The 24,538-nt window shown below is 43.2% G+C and overlaps 1 protein-coding gene across 1 annotated transcript; it reads right to left on the minus strand.

Moving 5' to 3' along the window:
• Nucleotides 1-10,506: 10,506 nt before the first annotated feature.
• Nucleotides 10,507-24,078, minus strand: cul2 (cullin 2). Its single transcript, XM_084034052.1, has 21 exons — nucleotides 23,980-24,078; nucleotides 22,683-22,821; nucleotides 22,173-22,275; nucleotides 21,968-22,062; nucleotides 19,683-19,788; nucleotides 19,396-19,478; nucleotides 19,001-19,097; nucleotides 18,677-18,787; nucleotides 17,217-17,379; nucleotides 16,671-16,795; nucleotides 16,159-16,266; nucleotides 15,949-16,008; nucleotides 15,729-15,857; nucleotides 15,490-15,576; nucleotides 15,209-15,361; nucleotides 13,660-13,737; nucleotides 13,487-13,553; nucleotides 11,918-12,120; nucleotides 11,671-11,772; nucleotides 11,444-11,560; nucleotides 10,507-11,272 (listed from the first exon to the last, which is right to left on the minus strand). Exons 2-21 carry the CDS (start codon nucleotides 22,799-22,801, stop codon nucleotides 11,141-11,143), a joined length of 2,238 nt encoding a protein of 745 aa, XP_083890178.1. The 5' UTR covers nucleotides 22,802-22,821; nucleotides 23,980-24,078; the 3' UTR covers nucleotides 10,507-11,140.
• Between the last annotated feature and the right edge of the window lie 460 nt (nucleotides 24,079-24,538).

Raw genomic sequence — 24,538 nt, forward strand, 5'->3', positions numbered from 1 at the left:
AGTGGCGCGAGCAGCGGCACTCAGACAATGACATTCGATAGAGTGTGTGATCTCTAACTAACAATGGATGAGAGAAAGTGAGTTATGGATGCCACACAGGCATAAGATCTATTTCACCAAATGAACGGTGAGTCTGGTGGTAGGGAGATATCAGGGCAATGTATCCTAGGTTGGCTCTTGCAAAGCCATTAGTATTCTTAAAGATGCTTTTACTTTCATGACTTGAGACATTCATTTGTGAAGACAATGCCTAAATACAAAGACAGAGAACATTTTTTTGTCCTAGAAACTCCAGTTGCACGGATAAATTGTAGCCGTTGGCGGTTTTAGGTATACAGCGCCCGCCGGCGGTTCTAGTGCTATATTGCTTGATGGACTTCATGCATTGAGATGCTTTACACTGGAGTTAGACCATCTTCATCTTCAGTTCATATTTGTATTTTTTGTTGATATTTGTCTGTGAAGCAGATGATTATGTGTCTGTCATACTTAATCGTGGGTTTTATTCATTTTAAACAGAAAAAATGTGGTGTGGAAGATGGAGACGAGCCTGGCTCCAGCCCACGAAAGAGCTCTGCCTCCACAGTCTTGTGGTGGCGTCGGCTCTTCGGTCGCAACAAGGTCCATCCTTCAGTGCTGATCGCTGTGCAACCTTGTGTAGATGTCGTCCAAACCAACCAGACTCCCGTAGAAGACAAGGTGGACAATGCTGATGTGCCCTCCTGTGCCACACGAAATGAGTAAGAGATGCTTTTACAGTTTGTTATTTTACTGATGTTTCTTTTATGTTGTTCACCTCCCTTACCTTCATCGTTGGGACCGGCCCATACAGTAGAATAACCATCCGTGTTTTCTTTATCACTAGTGGCAACCGGGACGAAGAGACCGTCGGAGATGACCATGAAGTTTCAGCCTTCGTTGAAGTCGAGGAGAAGAATGAAGAAACCTTCACATTGCTGCCTTCTTTTGCCTTGGAAAATAGGTATGAGATCATTCTACTGTCTAGGAAGTCTCTTCTTTTTTCATATTTTTCCATAATTCTCAATATAAATGAAAAGAAAAGTATTTTTCAATCTGCTAATGCGCACAAAATGTTTGTGTTTACTTCATCAGCAGTGTCAATGCTGCTTATGAATCGAAGCAAGACGTCGACCAGGAGGTTTCGAACACCATCAAAGCGTTCCTCTTTCTAAACGGATGAAGAAAATAAAACATCAGATGGAACGCTGCCTTCTTCTTCCCTGGAAAATAGGTATGAGATTATTTTACTGTCTACAAAGTCTCATGTAATTCATTATTGTTTTCACTTATTCTCAATATAAATGATTTTTAAATATATTTTTTCCAATCTGCTAATAATAACACACATTGTTTCTTTACCTTCATGACCAGTGTCAACCCGGCCGAACAGTTCGAGGAAGACGACCACTCCGAGGAAGACAAACACTACGAGGAAGACGACCACTCCGAGGAAGAGAAACACTACGAGGAAGACGACCACTCAGAGTCATTTGCAGCTGAAACTGAAACTTCAGCACGGTGCATTTATTGAGTTTTTTTATTGATTTATTTTAATATTGACTTTGTTTGTTTATTGTTTATTGTTGATTAAGGATCCCCATTAGCTGGTACCTTAGTACCCAGCTAGTCTTCCTGGGGTCCACAAGGAACAACACAGAATATACATAAGATATACATACATACATATACATATACAAAAACATCACATCCTCAACATATCATACATTTACAATACTTTGATGTATTCTTTGTTTTTTGTGTATAGCATTTATAGCAAGATTTAAAATGCAATAACCTAAATAGGCACTAGGGACATAGATGTCCACTTAGGAAAAACTGCTGTAAAAATATCCATCCATCCATCCATTATCTTCCGCTTATCCGGGACTGGGTCGCAGGGGCAGCTGCCTGAGCAGGAACGCCCAGACTTCTCTCTCCCCGGACACTTCCCCTAGCTCCTCCGGGAGGACCCCAAGGCGTTCCCAGGCCAGCCGGGTGACATAGTCACTCCAGCGTGTCCTGGGTCTTCCCAACTTCACTCTCACTTATCCCTCCACTCACTCTACGAGCCTTTCCAGTCCAAATTCCACATTACCACCCCCCTCCCTCACCTCTTGTTTCTCCGAACTAAAAACCTGGTTCACCTCAAACTTCCTTAAATTAAACTGCAGTAAAACTGAAATCCTCCTCCTCGGCACTAAATCCAACCTTTCTAAAGTTAACAGCTTCTCTCTTACCATCGACAGCTCCTCAGTCTCCCCCTCCCCTCAGGTAAAGTGTCTGGGTGTCATCCTCGACAGCACACTCTCCTTTCACTCTCACATCAACATCACCACCCGCACCGCCTACTTCCATCTCCGCAACATCAACAGACTCCGCCCCTCCCTCACCCCCCACTCCACCGCTGTCCTTGTCCACAGCCTTGTCACCTCCCGTCTCGATTATTGCAATTCTCTCCTCTTCGGCCTCCCTCAAAAACTCTTCTCCACGGAAAACTGTAACTCCATTATGGACTTCTTTAACCAGAAAATCCATAACATCCATCAGCAGCTACATCTCATCTCGTCACCTCTCTCCCCACCTGAACCTCCTCCACCCTGTCATCTCTTCTCCAGTTTTCTTCTTCCCACTACCTCTGAAATCTCCGACCTCATCCACAGATCAAAGCCCACCACATGTCAGCTCGACCCCCTCCCCACAACCCTAGTCAAATCCTGCTCCTCCTCCCTGCTCCCCCTCATATCAGCTATTATCCACTCTTCACTTTCATCTGGAACAGTCCCTTCACTTTTCAAAACTGCCGCTGTCACCCCCATATTAAAGAAACCAGGTTCAGACCCCAACAACTAGGATAAATTCCACCCCATTTCTAACTTACCTTTCATTTCCAAAAGTCTAGAAATAACTGTCGCCACCCAACTTCACTCTCACTTAACCCTCCACTCACTCTACGAGCCTTTCCAGTCTGGTTTCGGCCCCCGTCACAGCACAGAAACCGCCTTACTCAAAATCACCAACGACCACCTCATTGCAGCTGACTCTGGTTCTGTCTCCATCCTCATCCTCCTTGATCTGAATGCTGCCTTTGACACCATCTCACACCCCATCCTCCTCAGTAGACTCTCCTCCATTGGCCTCTCCCACACTCCCCTCAGCTGGTTCCACTCTCACCTTACAGGCCGCACTCAGTTTGTACAGCTCAAATTCTTCACTTCAGAACCCTCCCCAGTCACTGCAGGTGTGCCCCAGGGATCAGTCCTCTCTTCATCATCTATCTCCTCCGCATTGGTCACATCCTACGTAAATTCAATATCCAGTTTCACTGCTACTCGGATGACACCCAGCTCTACCTTTCCTGTAAACCAAATTCCACATTACCACCCCCTTCCCTCACCTCTTGTCTCTCTGAATTAAAAACCTGGTTCAGCTCAAACATCCTTAAATTAAACTGCAGTAAAACTAAAATCCTCCTCCCCGGCACTAAATCCACCCTTTCCAAAGTTAACAGCTTCTCCCCACCTGAACCTCCTCCACCCTGTCATCTCTTCTCCAGTTTTCTTCTTCCCACTACCTCTGAAATCTCCGACCTCATCCACAGATCAAAGGTGACCACATGTCAGCTTGACCCCCTCCCCACAACCCTAGTCAAATCCTGCTCCTCCTCCCTGCTCCCCCTCATATCAGCTATTATCCACTCTTCACTTTCATCTGGAACAGTCCCTTCACTTTTCAAAACTGCCGCTGTCACCCCCATATTAAAGAAACCAGGTTCAGCCCCAACAACTACGATAACCTCCGTCCCATTTCTAACTTACCTATCATTTCCAAAAGTCTAGAAAAAACTGTCGCCACCGAACTTCACTCTCACTTATCCCTCCACTCACTCTACGAGCCTTTCCAGTCTGGTTTCCGCCCCCATCACAGCACAGAAACCGCCTTACTCAAAATCACCAACGACCTCCTCATCCTCCTTGATCTGAGTGCTGCCTTTGACACCATCTCACACCCCATCCTCCTCAGTAGACTTTCCTCCATTGGCCTCTCCCACACTCTCCTCAGCTGGTTCCACTCTTACCTTACAGGCCGCACTCAGTTTGTACAGCTCAAATTCTTCACTTCAGAACCCTCCCCAGTCACTGCAGGTGTGCCCCAGGGATCAGTCCTCTCTTCATCATCTATCTCCTCCGCATTGGTCACATCCTCCGTAAATTCAATATCCAGTTTCACTGCTACTCGGATGACACCCAGCTCTACCTTTCCTGTAAACCAAATTCCACATTACAACCCCCTTCCCTCACCTCTTGTCTCTCCGAATTAAAAACCTGGTTCACCTCAAACTTCTTTAAATTAAACTGCAGTAAAACTGAAATCCTCCTCCCCGGCACTAAATCCACCCTTTCCAAAGTTAACAGCTTCTCCCCACCTGAACCTCCTCCACCCTGTCAGCTCTTCTCCAGTTTTCTTCTTCCCACTACCTCTGAAATCGCGGACCTCATTCACAGATCAAAGCCCATCACATGTCAGCTCGACCCCCTCCCCATAACCCTAGTCAAATCCTGCTCCTCCTCCCTACTCCCCCTCATATCAGCTATTATCCACTCTGCACTTTCATCTGGAACAGTCCCTTCGCTTTCCAAAACTGCCGCTGTCACCCCCATATTAAAGAAACCAGGTTCAGACCCCAACAACTACGATAACCTCCGCCCCATTTCTAACTTACCTTTAATTTCCAAAAGTCTAGAAATAACTGTCGCCACCTAACTTCACTCTCACTTATCCCTCCACTCACTCTACGAGCCTTTCTAGTCCAAATTCCACATTACCACTCCCCTCCCTCATTTCTTGTCTCTCCGAATTAAAAACCTGGTTCACCTCAAACTTCCTTAAATTAAACTGCAGTAAAACTGAAATCCTCCTCCTCGGCACTAAATCCACCCTTTCTAAAGTTAACAGCTTCTCTCTTACCATCGACAGATCCTCAGTCTCCCCCTCCCCTCAGGTAAAGAGTCTGGGTGTCATCCTCGACAACACGCTCTCCTTTCACTCTCACATCAACATCACCACCCGCACCGCCTACTTCCATCTCGGCAACATCAACAGACTCCGCCTTCCCTCACCCCCCACTCCACCGCTGTCCTTGTCCACAGCCTTGTCACCTCCCGTCTCGATTATTGCAATTCTCTCCTCTTCGGCCTCCCTCAAAAGACTCTTCATAAAAATCCAACTGGTCCAAAACTCAGCCGCTCATATCATCACAAAGACCCCCACATACCACCACATCACCCCTGTCTTCCAGCACCTCCACTGGCTTCCTGTAAAATTTCGTATCAATTACAAACTCCTCCTGTACACATTCATGGCCATTCACAGCCTCGCCCCTCACTACCTCTCTGACCTCCTGCATGTCGTCATCCCCACCCGTTCCCTCAGATCCTCCTCCTCCACCCACCTGTCTTTGCCCCCTGTCCGCCTCAGCACTATAGGGGGTAGGGCCTTCAGCCGGTCTGCTCCTCAGCTCTGGAACACCCTCCCACCCGACCTCCGTAACTGTGACTCTCTCCCCATCTTCAAAACAAGACTCAAAACTCACCTGTTCCGGACTGCCTACTCCCTCTAACTCCCTGCCTTTACCGTCACTGCCTTTTTTATTGTGTTGATTTTTGTGTTTTTTTTTATCTACTTTTGTTTATCTAATTGTCTGACCTGCTCCGGTCGTACAGGGACCGAACAGCCCTTAGCAGAGGGCCCCCGACCCCGTACTCCCGATGTACCTCCCACAGAATGCTACGAGGGACACGGTCGAATGCCTTCTCCAGGTCCACAAAACACATGTGGACTGGTTGGGCAAACTCCCATGAACCCTCGAGCACCCTGCGGAGGGTATAGAGCTGGTCCAGTGTTCCACGGCCAGGACGAAAACCGCATTGTTCCTCCTGAATCCAAGGTTCGACTATCGGCCGAACCTTCTCTCCAGTACCCTGGAATAGACTTTCCCAGGGAGGCTGAGGAGTGTGATGCCCCGATAGTTGGAACACACACTCCGGTCCCCCTTTTTGAATAGAGGGACCACCACCCCGGTCTGCCAGTCCAGAGGCACTGTCCCTGACTGCCACGCGATGTTGCAGAGATGTGTCAACCAAGACAGCCCTACAACATCCAGAGACTTGAGGTACTCAGGGCGGATCTCATCCACCCCCGGTGCCTTGCCACCGGGGAGCTTCTTAACTACCTCGGTGACTTCAGCCCGGGTAATGGGTGGATGAACCTCCGAGTCTCCAGCCTCTGCTTCCTCAATGGAAGACGTGTCAGTGGGATTGAGGAGATCCTCGATGTATTCCTTCCACCGCCCGACGATATCCCCAGTCGAAGTCAACAGCTCCCCACCTCCACCGTAAACAGTGTTGGTGGAGGGCTGCTTCCCCTTCCCGTGGCGCCAGATGGTTTGCCAGAATTTCCTCGAGGCCGACCGATAGTCCTCCTCCATGGCCTCCCCGAACGCTTCCCAGACGCGAGCCTTTGCTTCAGTGACCGCCCGCCCTGCAGCTCGCTTGGCCTGTCAGTACCTGTCAGCTGCCTCAGGAGTCCCCCGAGCCAACCAGGTTCGGTAGGACTCCTTCTTCAGCTTGAAAGCATCCCTTACTTCCGGTGTCCACCACCTGGTTCAGGGATTGCCACCACGACAGGCACCGGAGACCTTACGGCCACAGCTTCGAACAGCCGCGTCCACAATGGAAGCGGAGAACAAGGATTCAGACTCCATGTCCCCAGCCTCCCTCGGGATCTGGTCAAAGCTCTCCCGGAGGTGGGAGTTGAAGATCTTCCCGACAGAGGGTTCCATTAGACGTTCCCAGCAGATCCTCACAACACGTTTGGGTCTGCCAAGTCTGTCCAGCTTCCTCCCCTGCCAGCAGATCCAACTCACCACCAGGTGGTGATCAGTTGACAGCTCAGCCCCTCTCTTCACTCAAGACATACGGCCGGAGGTCAGATGACCGGAGGTCAGATGACACAACCACGAAGTCGATCATTGACTTCCGGCCTAGGGTGTCCTGGTGCCACGTGCACTGATGGACACCCTTATGCTTGAACATGGTGTTTGTTATGGACAAACCGTGACTAGCACAGAAGTCCAATAACAGAACACCACTCGGGTTCAGATCGTGGAGGCCGTTCCTCCCAATCACGCCCCTCCAGGTAACACTGTCGTTACCCACATGAGCGTTGAAGTCCCCCAGTAGAACCATGGAGTCCCCGGTTGGAGCACTCTCCAGTACCCCTCCCAAGGACTCCAAGAAGGCCGGGTACTCTGCACTGCCGTTTGGCCCGTAGGCCGAAACAACAGTGAGAGACCTATCCCAGACCCGAAGGCACAGGGAAACGACCCTCCTGTTCACTGGGGAAAACTCCAACACATTGCGGCTGAGGTGGGGGGCTATGAGAAAGCCCACACCAGCTCGGCGCCGCCCACCACGGGCAACTCCAGAGTAGAAGAGAGTCCAGCCTCTCTCAAGGAGTTTGGTTCCAGAGCCCAGACTGTGCGTGGAGGTGAGCCCGACTACCTCTAGCCGGTAGCGCTCTACCTCCCGCACTAGCTCAGGCTCTTCCCCCCCAGTGAGGTGACATTCCATGTCCCCATGGCTAGTGTCACTGTCCGGGGATTGGGTCGCCGGGGCAACCGCCCGGGACAGCCACCCAAATCGCACCGCACCCACCCCTTCTGAACCCTCCTGCGGGTGGTGAGCCTACAGGAGGGCGGGCCCACGTTGCTCCTTCAGGCTGTGCCCGGCCGGGTCCTGTGGGCAGAGACCCGGCCACCAGGCGCTCGCCTGCGAGCCCCAACCCCGGGGCTGTAAAAATAGTACAGATTAATATTTTTTATGCTTTTTTGGGTTAAATCTTTTGATCAACTTCAGTCCTGATGAAAACTATCAAATATTGAATAATTAGCAGAATTGTAACCCTTTAAATCCCAGTTTGATTACATTATGCTAATATTTTTTATGAAAAAACACACGAAAAATTAGTTATTTTCCATAAAACTATTTTTTTTGTGGCTAGGGCATTTATTTTAAATCAGTCATGGATAAGTCAAAGATTATCCAAAATACTGACTTAATTTTTGTGTAGCGCCAGATTTAAAATGCACTTACCCTCTTTTGCCTATAGGGTCCCATTGAGTCCCATTCAAACCACACATTTTTAATCTCATAGCCATTACAACAAAGAGTCATGCATTCTGTAATGTTAGTTTTTAATTCTTGGGAAAAATAGTCAAATTTGTCATTTTTAGTGTTCACCACTAAAATCAGCCATTTCCCCATTGTAGGCCTATGCATAACTGTGTCTGTCATTTCTTGGTGGTACAACTTCTGTAAAAACACAGCTGTAATACTATTTTCAATGTTTTTTTTTAATCAGCATGAGATTCAACAATTTACACAAGATATCTGTTTAAAGATCATTCTCATTCCACCTGCCTGCCTGAATATTGATATTAATATGGAATAGATGATCAGATATTGATACTAATATGGTATATAGTATGATTGAGTAATATTTATATCAATATGGAATAGATTATGATATTAATATAATATATGGTGTGATTGTGCGATATTGATATCAATATGGAGTAGATTATGATTGTGTGATATTAATGTGATATATAGTATGATTGTGTGATATTGATATTGATGTGATAGACAGTATGATTATATAATATTGATATTAATATGATATATAGTATGACTTTGTGATATTGACATCAATATGGAATAGATTATGATTGTGATATTGATATGAATATATAGTATGATTGTGTAAGATTGATATTACACAATCCATTTATATAATTTATATAATTTACATGGCGACAAGAAGTGTACTGTCTGTGCAGTGTGTTTTGATTTACAGTGATGTTTTCTTGTTTTGTTTTGCTTTGTTTTTATGTTTTAATTTAATTTAATTTTATTTTAATTTTATTTTTTGTTATAATGATGCATTATTATAATTGTATGCTAGTGTCGGACCCCAGGAAGAATAGCGGCAGCATTTGCTGCAGCTAATGGGGATCCAATAAACTAAACTAAACTAAACTCCGAAGTTTCATTTATCACCAATCTGCACATCGACATCTTTGGGGAACCTGCCTAAGAAACTACACTCACGTTGTGAATTTCTTACATGAGTCGTGTTACTGACCTGTCACTGCCATTTGGTGTATGGATGAAATGCCTCTATTACTCTTGAACTAAAAACATTGTGAAAAACGTGCATGTGGTTGTTCTCCCCATATTAACAGTTGGTTTGACTTTAAAAGCAAGCCAACACACATTAGAGGCTGGAAAAATAACTAGGCTATCAAGTTAAATCAACAACAGACTGTTAACACTTTGAGGGTCACACATGGAGTATTGTGGTGAAATGAGATCAGATGTATTCATGTTGCACTGGACCACGTCTGTGTGCACATTTCCATGCGGTATCAATGCAACGATCAGATCGGTGGAGGAGAAAAGGTATGACCCCGACGTGATTTGAACACGCAACCTTCTGATCTGGAGTCAGACGCGCTACCGTTGCGCCACGAGGTCCCGTACATAACTCTTGAACAGTACATAGGAATAATAAAATGACAACCCCTTGGGAAGGCTTTCTGTTCGTCGGTATATCCCCGTTTAGATTAAGCAACTGATTAAATAAACATGATGAATGCTCGACACGTGACACATCGTCGTCGCGTCCTTCCTCCCACACGAGTCTCGTGGATGACCGGACACACCTACGCCGCCTCATCTTCCTCTGCCTGATGGGTGAGATGTTGTCCCTCATTTTGGCCTGCGTCAGCACCATGGACAGCTGTCAGCAGCGCCACAGCTGGCTGCACTGTCAGTCATAGATCAAGCTTCAACGTCCTTATGATCGTACAACTTCCATTTGTCCCATTTGCAACATTTGAAAAATACACATAAAAACTATTATATGATGAATGGTGCCCAGTGAATGAGCATGTGCATTGTTTTTATTTTGCTATAGGCTGCTCATGTAAAGCAACTTCAAATTCATTCATTCTCATCAACTCACTATTCACTTCCCTATATGTAATATTATTTGAGTCAGTGTTGAATGTTGGGAAAGGCGTTTTTTAATACTTATTTACTATAAGTCATGCTGTGACAAAGGTCTCTAGTCTGCCTGATCCAGTGGGTTCAGAGTTTCTTATAGATTGATGTGATTTAAATGTTGAATGCTGGAGATCCCTCGTGAGTTGCAGCATTCAGTAGCCTCATCGCAAATGCATAACGTAGCCATTGTTGTTTGGAGTTTCAAAGTGCTGCTTTGTTCCTCTGCTCCGTTTTCACCAAACAGCTCAGAGCCTCAGTGTTTTTCTCATTTTGACAAGTTCAGCATCAGAGTACACATTGCTTGACAACCCCCAGAATACACCGACATATGGATACAGTCAACAAATGTTTACATAAAACCTTTCAGTGTTTTTATTTATTTATTTGACAAGCAGCAGGATCATGTTTGTCACCTCATTTTTCTTTACATTTGAAAGTAGATACAATAGTCAGTATACCAGATTTATTACAATATTTTTCCTAACTTCAGTACATTTAACAAAGAAAGAAAAATAAACACACAACAACTGCAAACGTGAGAAAAGAAAGCATGTTTTTTTTAATGTGTAGCCACCAATGGGCCATTGATGTCATTACCAATTCTTTCCCCAGGTTTCTTTTTTTGAACTTTATTTTCGGTTGACTTGTATGTTCCCTCTCGAACAGCGATAGGCATCTTCTTTTGTCGTTTGACGCACGGGTGCGTGGCACTGGTGATGTTGTAAACAGCTTAAAAATCAGACGATGGTTGGGTCTTGTGGGTGGCGTTAGCTGGCTGTCTGGCGTGACGCGATGATCTTCCTTGTTTTCAAAGATGGAGGCACCAGTCCTGCTTTTAGTCACCGCATAGATTCATGGCAGACAGTGACAGTCCAAAACCTAAATGGATGAATGAGTCTGTTTTGTTATTTGTTTCACGTTTTAAACCTGCTTCTGCCGGTCTGTCACACAGGCGAGTGTTTGTGTGGAAGGGCTCCCAGGCTCGGCTCGTGTGCCTATGCCACGTAGCTGTACTCGTCTGCCGAGGTCTGGCTTCGCTCAATGTACTGCTTGTCGATGAGCACCTCGATGCACTTCTTGATCATGCTGATACTTGGGTTGAACCTGGCTTTGGATTGATTGATGACCTGCACAGAGGGCCGTTTGGAAAACAGTGATTAAACAGTTCAACAACCTGCCAGTATATCCCATTGACAGCTAGTAGTTTGGTGCCTGTTTCAGAGCAAGCTATATCCCCGTTTCCCCTCAAACGATCCAGAAATCAATAAAAGGATTCGTATCGAGAGACTTCCACCCACCTCCTGGATGAGGGCGTTGTGTCGGAGCACCTTGCGGGCCTTCATGATTCTCACTATAGCAGCTTGTAAATACATTTTGCGGTCCTCGTCTACGGCGCTCCTTGTCTGCTCCATCTCCTAATAATCAGAGAGATATGTGACGAGGTCGATTCAGATATTAATACAGCTGTCGAACAACAGAAAAGCTTGAGAAATTATTCAGAAGGATGAATAACCAGTTGTCTAACCTGGGGTGTGTCTTTCTGCATTGACGTTGTGATCTTGAACTTTGTCCTTTTACTGGTGAAACTCATATTTAATGAAAACGTGGACTCGGTTTCAATCTCCTCCTGTGAGCAGAGTATTCAAACAATCATCACTGCAGTTCACATGGACAAGGACTTGACAAGGCATCTGGTGCAAATCAACACAAACTCCCCAATCAATACCCATTACTAATGACAAAACACCATGCCACCCTTGTGGCGCCCAGACCTTTTGGGAGTCGTGGTTGAGCATCTTGACGTCCAGCAGGGACCTGATGGTCTTCTGTAGCTCCTTCTCGTTCATCTGGGTGCCGTCCTGCAGCTCCTTGTAGGTAGCCACCTGGCTGTTGTTGAAGGCCAGCAGCACAGCCATCTGGTAGGTGGTCACCATGGCAACGTAGGGCTTAGACAGGTAGTTCATCTTCACCTCACCTGTTTGGGACGAGCACAGAGCAGTTGAACTTCATTAGGACTTGGCCTGTTTTTGTGAATAGAATTGAACCCCCCTGGGTGTGATGCTGTTTTTGTTTTTACATGGGATACACCACACTTCCATAAACTGGATCAAACAGATGTGTTTCTACACGCAAATATAACAGGATTCAGCTTTAAAGCCAGGGTTGGACTAGCAGGATACATTACTCCAGTTACGTGTAATGTGTGAACAGGCAGGTAGGCCGTTCAATCATTTCCTGAAGCTGTATACAATTATTGCACAGCTTATTACAGTCCTGTGACAGCCACAGATACAGGACTTTTTGTCCTTTATTAAAATCAGATAAAAATGTCCTGTGTTACAACAGTACCACCTTGCAATTTGCGGTGATACACAACCAAACCCCCTTGTGTTTCATTTTTAGCTGCACCGGTTGAGGTTGTTTTCTGTGCAGTTTATTTGTCCGTTTGTCTGTGTGTACTCAGGATTGCGAAAAAACTACTGGCCCAATGTTCATTAGACTTTGTGGAAGGGTGCAGCATTGGCGAAGTAAGAGCCCATTGAAGGGTGGATCTGGACCAGTGGAGCACTGAGCGATAATGAGCGGGACGGCCTGGTGTGGGTTTGAGTGGGGGAGCGGACAGCTCTGTCGGGGCAGAAGTTCTCACGGCTCCACTCTGCTCAGATGATCCGAACCACAGGGCGGAGCCACAAATTTAGTTTCTCTTTTGTTAACATACTAGCCGCTCTCCGAGTGCCCTTCTAGTTAGTTCATTCTACGTTACTTGTTCTAATATGTTCAAATTGTTGAGCTGAAGAGTCAAAGGAGTTAAAAATAAACATAATTAAAAAACATGTATTTGAATGCAATATTTACTCGTTTACTTTCTGGCTAAGTTAGATAGAAGTACAGATAGCACTTGGTTATCAAGTGGATCTGCTCCATGATTGATGGCTTCCTCCTGGAAATACCGTGTGATTTCACTGTGTGACACGTATCAGTGTCCAAGTATCACGTCTCCTTTTCCTCCTTTACCTTTTCGGAGGAGAACTCCTCTGTTAGATTGGTTAACTGCTTCTCCTCGGTGTCAGTGTTCTGGATTGATTTGATTGGTCAGGACAAGGAGGTTACAATGACGTGATGCACTTGCTAGATGGTACTGTATGTGTATGCTCTGTGTGTTTACAATGTTTTTTCATTGGCATGTGGAGAGATTTGTGGTGATGCGGTTATCGCTGCAGTCCTAATCAGAGCATTTGATATATGGATAGCTGTCAGGATGTAAAGAGATAGAAACTGTTTTAGGAAGATTATCGACCCTAGCTTTAAATACTGTGTGTGTTTGTGTGTGTGTGTGTTACCTGTGCAGAGATAGTGCAGCCAGGTCAACTTCCTCCCACTGAAGTGCTGATTATAGAACAACTCAAACTGTGAAAAGGAGGTGATGGCATAAGTTATATTGCAATGTGTGCCTTCAATCAGTACAGTATGAATGTGCAACAATTCAGCTGTGCTCCACAAGACTCAAACTCACCATCTGCACACTCTTCTCTAGCTCTTGGGGGATGGCGAATGTGGAGGAGGGGACGTGTGTGAGAGGCCAGGCTCCAGCCTGCAAACACATGGCATTAACCACAAACATTACACATTTGTAGTGAAAACGTGGGAACAAAGAGCTGTGGTTGGTAGAAGGAAACCAGTCTGGTCAAGCCAGGGTTAATTAGCATTAGGTACAAAGCATTACGATTAAAGGGAAAATATCTAACAATGCTCATCATAGGGCTGCTCCATATATTGTTTTAGCTTCAACATGGCATTGTGGACATGCACAATAGTCACATCACAGTACATGCGACTGTCAACCGAGACAGACTGTGGGAGGGGCCTCTTGAAACACAGAGCCCGTCTCATTAAACGTGTTTGTGGGTGTGACTTTTTTGTCTTAATTTTCTATACAACCAGTACGTTTATGAATACATATTTCACTAGATCGCAACATTGTATATAGATCTAGACACTTAAATGTACTAGGGCTGCAACGATTCATCGAGTTACTCGATTAACTCGATTATGAAAATTCCTCGAGGCAAAACATCTGCCTCGAAGCCTCGTTAAATTCCTATGACGCGCCTATGTGCAGGGATCCGATTGTTCCACACGGACCGTTGTTCAGGAAGCACCAGCGCGTCATACACGGTCATTCATTCTGAATTTAGTTGGCGCGATGGCGGAAAGTCAGCCTCAGAATGTCCGTAAACGACAGAGAGTATCGGGGCTAAACAACGGTACCCTGCTTGCCCATGTGAGCGATTTATTTCTGACAACAAAACGAATGCGTAAAGTTGTAAAATATGTGACTAGATGTCTCCTCGTCTCCGTGGCGCATTTCTCCGTTTTGTTTATGTATATCGATCACTTCTCATCCGCCATCTTGCGAGTGACGTATAGAGTTACGTTTATGCATCGGACGCTCGTATTGGCTCCCGTAGCAGCTTTTACAGCCAATCGGAAAGCCTGATTTACGCTTGGCCGTGAGTTGTTGTGTTTGCCCAAACGGACGGAGGAGTTCAAAGCAGAGAAAAGAATGGTCAAACAGTTACTGTAGTGATAGAGAAAGCTAAATACATAAATGGCACAGAAGAAGTACACTATATACACACATATTTAGGGCAGGGAGAGGAAAGGGCCATTGCTGGCAAAACAAAACGTAAATTAAATGTTATCCATGTTTTATCCAAGTTGATTTAACTGTATTGTTGTTAAATTCTCACTGGCACTTAATAAATGGGCTTAGTTTTGGAGCCAAATTTTGTAGTTGGAATGAATACCTCTGTTTATTTTTTTTAGAAATGCTTGATCATTTTACAGCCACATCATTTTCGTTATGCATTATTTGTTTTGGTTGTTTAAAAACGCAATTTTTTTTTTATCCGATTCCTCGATTAATCGATCGATAAAGTGCTAAATTAATCGATTACAAAAAGAATCGATAGCTGCAGCCCTAAAATGTACTGAATTTACATTGTAATCCAAAAGATACTGGTTTGAGTGATGAATGTCGGTCACATGGGAATTCTCCTCACCTGTAATACATAGATCTGGAAGCTGATGCCTAGGTCCACCACCGTTTCCTGTGTCTTGATGAAATTGTTGAACTTGTTGTTGAGGTCGGCGCTCACGCTCATGTCTGTGTACATTCGGTGGAGTTTGCTTGTGAACTCATAGCCACAAGCTTGCTGTAGAAACAAGGAGGACAGAGTGTATTTGAACAGAGGGGGAAGAAGAAAGATGGCAGAAAAACTGACAACGGTTGTGTCAGACATATCATAAGTCTTAAGTTTGTAATGTTCAGCTTTGCTTTTACCTTTAGTTTGTTGATCATAGCTTCTTCGGAGTCCATTGACAATGATAAACCATGTATTAACCGCTTTGCTAGCATTCTGGCATAAAACTGTGTGAAACAGAAAAACATGACTTGAAAAACAGAATGCACCTTTGGAGTATTTGGGGACCATTGAGGATACTAAAAATGGACAAAACCACCCAACCAGTCGTCACAAGATAGCTGAGATTTTGTTATGTTCCAGTGTAAGAGGAAGTCACCTTTTGAAAGATGTCCTTGTCATCTATGTACTTGAACGCTGTGATGAAGCTCGTCAGCTTGTCCTCCACCTCATTCTCCGTCATTCCCTTTGCAGACTTTTTCAGGAGATTGTCACAATATTTCGCAAGCTGCACAGACACAACAGGAGGGACATGACCTGGTCAAGGCACTGTCTATTATACTGTGTTTGTGTGTGTGTGTGTGTGTGTGTGTACTCACCAGCTCAGGGGCTTTACAGATGGACTTGGGCTCCCTGAAGTTCACCACAGACGTCAAAGCCTGGAAAAAGAGAAATCAAACAAACACATTCAGTCCAATAGTAAAAAAAACATTAACACGTGTACACAATTATACTTCAACACATGTATAACAGTAGTGTTGCAGCCATCTGGCAACTATTATTAATATGTCGTTGAGCCGGTTTATTACCTTATCGAGTGCACTCATGAAATGCTGATCTCCGTTTAGAACCGTGTTTATGAGCTGAACAAATTTACTGTGAACCTCCAACACTGACTCCACAAACAGGGTTGGCATCTAGAGAAACCAGGAGAGAGACACAAAGTTGTATTACATGATGAATTACTTTCAGCTAAAGTTAACAGACAAAATGTACAGCTTTATACAGTCAAAATAATGTCTCTCTATTTTAAAGTGATAGGAAGTGATATGATAATACTGTTATTCTCTAAAAACACCAACAATCCAGCAAACAACACTCAACAGATATAAGGCCACAATTTAAAAAAAAAACGCATCATCATAAAAACCTATATAACAGTTATTTAAAACTCTGACAGCTATCAAGAAAAAAAAAAACACGGTTGTGGAAATTCATGTTCAAAGCCCCCCAAAGCTATTTTCCAAAAAAGAACAGCCACTTGAGAATCCACTATATTGTGTGTACAAGGTCAGGCATGTATGAGTGATGTAGTACTAACGTTTTCCTGAGAGAGGTTACTGGTGCCTCGGATGCCCTCGTTGTGGATGTGGACCTGCAGCTCCTGGATCATGTGGGGCAGCCCGCTGGCCACGGCCCGTAACAGCGTGTACATGTTAGCCATGTCTGGACAAAACAACACACACAGTTTGAGCCAAATGTCACAACTCAATGTGTACACTTCCAGAGTGTATATAAAATGATTTGCTTCAACAGGGCTCCAGACTGCAACCACTTTTTTTTTATGAGCGTGCAAGGAACTACTTCATGTGTTCATTCTTGCCCCTGCCTCCAAAGCGATCCATTTAGCTGTAACTATGTCCCAAAAAATGAGACGGAGCTGATTGTTTTAAAATGCAACACTGGGGGTAGATAGATACTAGAGGTTACAATTTAAGACGCCACTGATGATGAAAGTGCAGGCAGGGAGAGACCCACTGAACCTGTATCATTGATGAATACCAGTGGTGGATGAAGATCTTGTACCCAAGTAAATAAGTAAAACCATGATTTCAAAACACTCTGTTTCATTCATTAGAACACTGACCGTCTCTCTTCTCCTGCCGAATAATGCCCTGGCACTCCCCGTGCAGGAACTGCAGATGATCTGCCACCATCCTCTGCTGGCATTCATGGATGACTTTGGCATAGGAGCTGGGGTGCAGGTACTTCCGACATCTCATCTCTTCATCTTTCAACCGTCCCAAAACCTGTTTGTCAAATACATGTCCAACGGATCAGTAATTACACCGTATCTGCTGCTTTCTAAAAGCCAAAGATTTTAATTCAACCTTGTTTGAATAACTTTTAATGCAACTTCTATACATGTGGAAGAAATTTACAGTGAACGATGCAAGTAGTGAAACGCAAGAAAACAAAACTACTATTGTGAGATCCATTCAGTTATTTTGGTGACACAACCCAATGCTCGGGCTTTGGGCCAGCCACAAATATTTGACTACTTGGTTATAAGTTGGTTGGCAAGGTATTCATTTTTTGTTCATATTCTGTTTTTTGTTTGTTTGTGTTTTTACAGGATTACAATTATGCATAAAATATAACTTTTAAAATGTGTTTTAAAAATACAAATTACAATACTGTAGAATAACAGAATACTTCAGTATGAACTCCTTTAGTGAAAGTGAAAGACTAAAGGAGTTCAATCAAATGTTTTCACTTTTGATTAATTGTTTCAGATTTAACAAACAACAAATATTAAACACATCTTTTAAATACATGGTCACATTTTGAAACAGGAACCCCTTTGCCTTCTTGGTGTTTACACATAGGACGTGCCTTACTATCCGACCCTGCCTCCACTAAATATTATTAAGGGTAAGAAACCGATCAAAACCTACAACTGTTAACTGTATGGAACACACTGGGCAGCTGATACTTATCAGTCTCCATATTCTTTAGAGCACACACACAGCATATAAGGATAACAAAACAAAAAGCAAGAGAAAAGGCTACTTCCAGGGATTGAGCCCGTCCAGACAGGAGGGGACTGGACTAAGTGTCTGTTGCTGCTCTTTCACAGTCATAACTTAACTGCCCTAATGCCTGGTAACACTTGCATGATGATCCTGTTTACACGCTGGAGGGATAAATCTATCAGAGAAATCTGATTATTGCCAGAATTAATGACAAAGAGAGAGACAGAAGGAGAGAGAGAGTGGTCATGGCAGCTGAAGTTGCCCAGGGGTCTCTAATCTCAGCCTTTGCCAGTTAATGGGAGAGCTAATACTCAGATTAAAACTCTTATGTCACTAGACTGACATGGCTAGACAGTTCATACACAAAAACTGGCCCGGAGTGAATGTACTGATGGAAGCTGATGTATAAGCAGATATACAATCACAAAAGCTGCATTTCTGGAATTCTTCTATGCAGGCAACAAACGACTCAAAACAAGGACTAATAGTGTTGCAGCAGCTCATAGGCTCTCATGGCAGTTGGAACCTAAACAACACTCGCATGCTTGCATTATCTGTCCATCTATCCTACCTTCTCCATATACTGTGAGCAGTTGGATTCTTGCAGCAGATTGGAGGCTTCCTGTTTGTAATACTCCCCCGTTTTTGTCAGAAATGGCCCTTCGAAGATTTCCTGATAAAACTGTAACACAGGAAGAGGATGTGCATAGGATTTAGTATACATGGACATACACAGGCCTATATGAACGGCTACGGTACATATGGGGGAACAAATTGTAAATAAAGACATTAAGCAGCGCAACAAAAAAGGATCTACAATGGCTGAATAAATGGACAGATATAAAAACACAATGCAAACAATTTTAATGCTCTGGGTCATTGGTTGTAGCCTCACCTTCAGTGGAAACTTCTTCTTGTACTGTTCAACATGAACAAAGGAGTTGATGACCCCGTGGATTACCTTCTGGTTAGGGTTCTCACCACAACGATCACTGTAAGACATGAGTAAGCTAGCATTACGTCTGGTGTTTGTGTGAGCAACGACATTATTAACATGTCGGGAACACTGTTAACTCTGGGTTAAATAGGGCAGCCAATTAAACTACATGTTCAGACTGAACAGGCTGAAAGACTAGAAATCTGGCATTGCAGGGAATACCAATTACAAACAAATTGGTGTACAGTTAGAATCACAAGACTAAATCTCCACCCTTACAGAAAGACAGAAATATACAACTTAGCCAAAAAGGATTTGAGAAAATAATCTCTCAGCTCGTGGGGAAAACACACTTTTTGATTTCATTCAGCAACATCCGGATGAGGACAGCCTGAAGGGGCTCGATCATTAGCTTCCTCCACATATCGAGCGCCAACTGCAACGACAAGTTAAAAGAGCGTATAACAGATCTGTGAGTTGGGTAGTGTGAAGGTGAAATCTTGACCTGGGTGCTGGACTCCAAGAAGTTGAATCCCATTAATCTCTCAATCAATCTGTGCACGTACTCTCCTTACTTTCATCCAACAACCCCAGTGGGCGTGGAAGTGTCGAAGAGCAATGTGCGAGAAACAGTCATTACCTCTCCGATCTCCATGAGCGGCTCGTTCATGTCCACCCCCCCGTAGCCGTACTGTAGGTCTGCTTCTGTGAGTTTGTTCTTCTTGATGAACTGAGTGTTGAGATACCTGCACAAAGTGGTGTAAAAAGGTCACGATTTTTAAATATCAACTGTCTTAACAGGAATTTACAGGAGTAGTAATCTAATATCTAACGTGGGTGACGAGAAACACTTATACCTCTACACTAATGCTGCCAGGGGTTATCAGTTACAAGTTCATTCACTCATGGGCGCTATATGAGAAGGTCCTTATTTAAGGTTACCCTAATGGTCACTCACTCCGTGTCTAATGAGTGTCAGGTTAGCCAATGAAAGCATGAGCCAGAGGCAGACATAAAGCTATTTTAGTTTTTTTGTTTTATGAATATCATTCTGAAAATACCTATGTATGTATGTTTACAACATATTAAGCACACATGTGAGACATGGTATAATAAGTTTTCTTAATGTTTGTATTTTAGGGTTTATAAGTGGCTATTCAGTTAGAATCAATACACCACAACAATATATTACAATTGTATTACAATATAGATTTACTATAATATTCCTTTCAGCCACCTCTGTGGCTGCATTTGTGTTTTTAGATCCAACATAAGTATCATAAACGCGTCAAACCAAGGTAAAAATATCTTATTAATAACAGACAAACTGATTAAGATTATTCAGATAATATTAACAGAAAAATCCATTCTTAATCTTGCATGAATCATACATTTGATATTTTAACCATGAATCAAAATACTTTTGTCTTATGTGAAAGGATCGTAGCACTAAAATCAATGAGATTGATATCAAGTCTGCAGCTATACAGAGCATTTTAGCACAATGTTTTGGTCATTCAGCATTCACCCTCTGTAGGCAGCAGTTGCTGGCAAGAAGCTCTGATAATCCAGACAGTGCGCTACCTGCCCAGCATCAAACCGCAGACAGACAAAGAAATCTTGTTGACTGGTGAACAAAGTCACCAGTGTTGAAAGAAGGCCGCGTTTCCATCTCACGGGAAAACGATTATATTGCACCAAAACACACACACAACATCAATATGAGCAAGATTAATTTTATACTGATGATGGCACTTCCTCAACAACTGATGATGTGGAAATGGAGACACTGAAATTGTGTCTCACCACATCTCTGGTGTGTTTCAACATTTTTCAAAGGAAGTGAGGAGTACGTAAGCAGCAGGACAACTATCAGACACACTGACACGCATATTTTGAATACTTTTATCAAGCTGATATATGTTGGCTGATTCTCCACCGAAAATGATGCAAAGTTTTCACAGCTGTGCCGACTGCCTACATCAGCAGAACAGGAATCATACACAGTCTCATTTCCCTCAAACAATAAATCCTTGACGAGGATAAAACACCAGCATCAGGTGTTAAATGACTGCTCATATAACGGCCAGTGTTGAGTAACACTTGATTGGCACTGCAAGTACAGTTGGCGCTTCAGTTCAACTTCCACAACAAGATAATTTGGGTTTGGCAGGACGCAAACATACACATGTATATTCACAGACATCAGGTGAAGATAATAAGAGACCCTCTTCTATATTAAGAACCGAACACAACTATGTCACCACTAAAGCCACCCTATCCGCCCTCTATCTCTCACTCACTGACATAATAAATTACAAAGTCATATATATGCACAGACAGTCTGTTGGGAAGTACACTTAAAAATAGATCTGAAAGCTCTCGAAGGGAGTATTGTTTTAGAGTGGGTCAGGACACATCAAATGCACATTGGCACTATGCTTTCAAGGTAATATTAATAATAATATAAGTGTACAAAAACTTAGGTAAGCTTGTGATAGAATGACTACACTTTGTATCCAAGGAACACATAGAGCCAACTTTAAAGAAACAGGGCTGACAAAGACAGACACCTGCTTCAGCTCAATACACACACACGGATACATACACACACATCGTTCATTTGTAAAAAAAAAAAAAAACAAAAAAAAAAAAACAACACGATTTAAATTACTTAACAACATAACAAACTAGCCAACCATGTCTACACTACTGTGCATTTAAGTCTCTTGTCTGATAGAAAAAATAAACTGGCACTGCACATTTTGAACTGTTAAATATGGTCTTTTGTGTGTGTGAAGATAAAGGTGGAGGAGAAGAAAAAACAGCGCTAAGCAAATGGTGAACCAATACAGTGGCTCACTTGTATAAAATATTATATAGGTATGTCATATAGGTACAGTATATAAATGGCAGAGATGTTACCTGTACAAGCAGTCCATGTAGTCAGCTCCTTTGCTGTACTCATCCCAGTATCTGTGGTACATCACTAAAACCTTCTCCTCGGAATCCAGGACTTTCTAAAACACAAACACAAGCATGACGTTTGTTATGGAGAGAAGTATAAAGCAGGAATAAAATCTCAAGATTTTTCTTTGTCAGCTGTTGGAGAGCTTTTGTGACTGCTTACCTTGTACAACTGTCGAACATGATTCTCAAGAAACACCTTGGTCTCTGTGTATAATCTCTCACCCAAAGGCTCTGGGTATGCAACGCACAAGGCATAAATGTCACTGGTGTCGGAATTCAGGATAAAAATGACAGCAAACGTGGTTCCATAATGTGTTAATATACAGTTAATAAAGATGTAGTATGTATGAAATGCGAAATACTGCTTTTGCTATGCTAGTTTGTAATTCTTACATATAAATTATTAGTTTACTGCTTAGCCTCCGCCCTAAGAAATGGCTCATTCCACACTCACATTTGACATATCAAACATTTGTTTTAAAAATTGAGAGTGAATCTATCTGAATTATCCATATTTGTGGTTAACTATCAAATACATAAAGCTCTATGCAAACCGGCACATGCTTAACTGTACTTTGTGACTTCCTGTCCATTAAACCTGTTGTAAAACCTAGCAGGAATCTTGTGTTGCAGTTTCAATTTGAGTATAGAGCAAGTTGGCATAGGATACGAGAACCGATCATTCCACGTGGCTCTCTCCACATAATCAAGCATCACAACAGCCTTGATTGTCGTTAGTAGCTTGTTCCATGTCTCGTCAAAGTCCACCACCCGCGGCTTTAAGGACATTTTCCAGTTTCTCTTTCAGCCTGTTAGAAATAAAAAAAATAAGAATAACAGGAAGACAGAAGTGAGTAAAGGGATTTTTTAAAATGAACACACACATTGCTTGACTTTTGCATCAGTTTCTTAGTAACCATGTTATCATGTAACCATCCACCTTACCATGCTGCAGTTTATGATGTTAAAAGCAATTTGAATGTTCCGTAAGTGAATGGATAACATCTAAGTGCACCAGGCTTAAGCAGCGAGAGCAACACAAAGGAAATACACTGGTATCCTCTTCTTGTCATTTCTATGAAGCTAATGGCAAAATAAAAATCAATTATAATATTAAGTAAACTGTGTTTATTTGTTAATATAACCTTCCATATTATAAGGATTTGAGAGTATCTACATTACACAGATATCAGGATATAGGGCAAAGTGAACATATACAGCAACAGAAATTAGTCTCGTGATAAATTGCCCGTGCCAAAGCAGCTGCTCGCATAACTATAGTAGCAACAGATGACATAAACATTGTGCTCAAGTTCATGGAGATAATGTTAACGTCCATCAACAGTGAACGCGTTGGTGTAACTTCATCATCAGACATCAATAACTGTAGCTGTGCAACTTAACCCGTCTGCTGCACATAATAATAAATACACTTATTCATCTGTGCCAGAATATTCATAGATTACCTGCGAGTAGGAGAAACTAGGCCCTGTGTTGTTTATCGTCATTCATACCAGTTGGGTTCACGTCAGTGAAAACATTGCAACATCATCATGCACCGTTCTTCTTGCTATCCAATTCACATTATGCCGATATCCATCTTTCAAAATGAAGTGTCAGCGTTGCTAAATAAACAGCCTTCTTGGAGTCATGATAAAGGCAGCCAAGTTGAGGTTACTAGCTAGCGGAATGCCAATCCCAAAATAGGATGGCTAGCTAAAAGGCTAGCTAGCGTCCAGCTAGCATGCTACTTCTTCCTGCTCGGGTCCCAACAGTTTTGAGGCATCGGCTTGCAGCTAGCTGTTACTCGGCTAGCAAGAAGCTAACGATAGCTCAGCTATAGCTAGCAAATGGTCATCTTTTTTGCAATGTCCCCACATTTGTACTGACAGCACGGCAAAACATGGCGCTGGTGTTACACAAAACAGGTTACTGAGGTCAAGCGTGGGCTTTTGTATTATACGTACCTCTGTTCAGTATTTTTTTGTTATAAAACTCAAGTTTCTCCGCTGTCACAGGCTTGATTTGTCTCACTTACAGGTCTTCCCTACCTCTGGGAATATACCATTGTCTTACATGGGGGTGTATTGTGAACAAGTGTAAATTGGTCGTTGCGCTTTTCCCCCCTTATCATGGTTAAGTGTCTTTGAGAAACGTTTGATTTTAAATATTGTATTCTATAAAAATACATACAGATGAGAATAACGCCAAGTCCATACGGGTCCAAACCCATACGAACACCCATATATCCAGGGTATCTTGATGGTATCGCCTAAAACTACGGAAACCTCTGAGGAGATTCTGTAGGTTATATACACAATCTACTATTTCACAGTCTCTAGTTTATCTCTGTTGTGATTAGAAAGGGTACATTTTTGCCTCAGCGTAAATTACACACGTCGTGTATATATACCAACAGCGGATCGCCATGCAGCCGTTAAAGTTTTATATGCCACATGATAATTTTACATAAACCCCCGCACAGTTACGGGACTGAAAAATCAACAAAATAATGAAAGTCGTTTG

Source organism: Eutrigla gurnardus (genome assembly GCF_963514095.1).
Source record: "Eutrigla gurnardus genome assembly, chromosome: 18".
In the NCBI taxonomy this organism is placed as follows: Eukaryota; Metazoa; Chordata; class Actinopteri; order Perciformes; family Triglidae; genus Eutrigla; species Eutrigla gurnardus.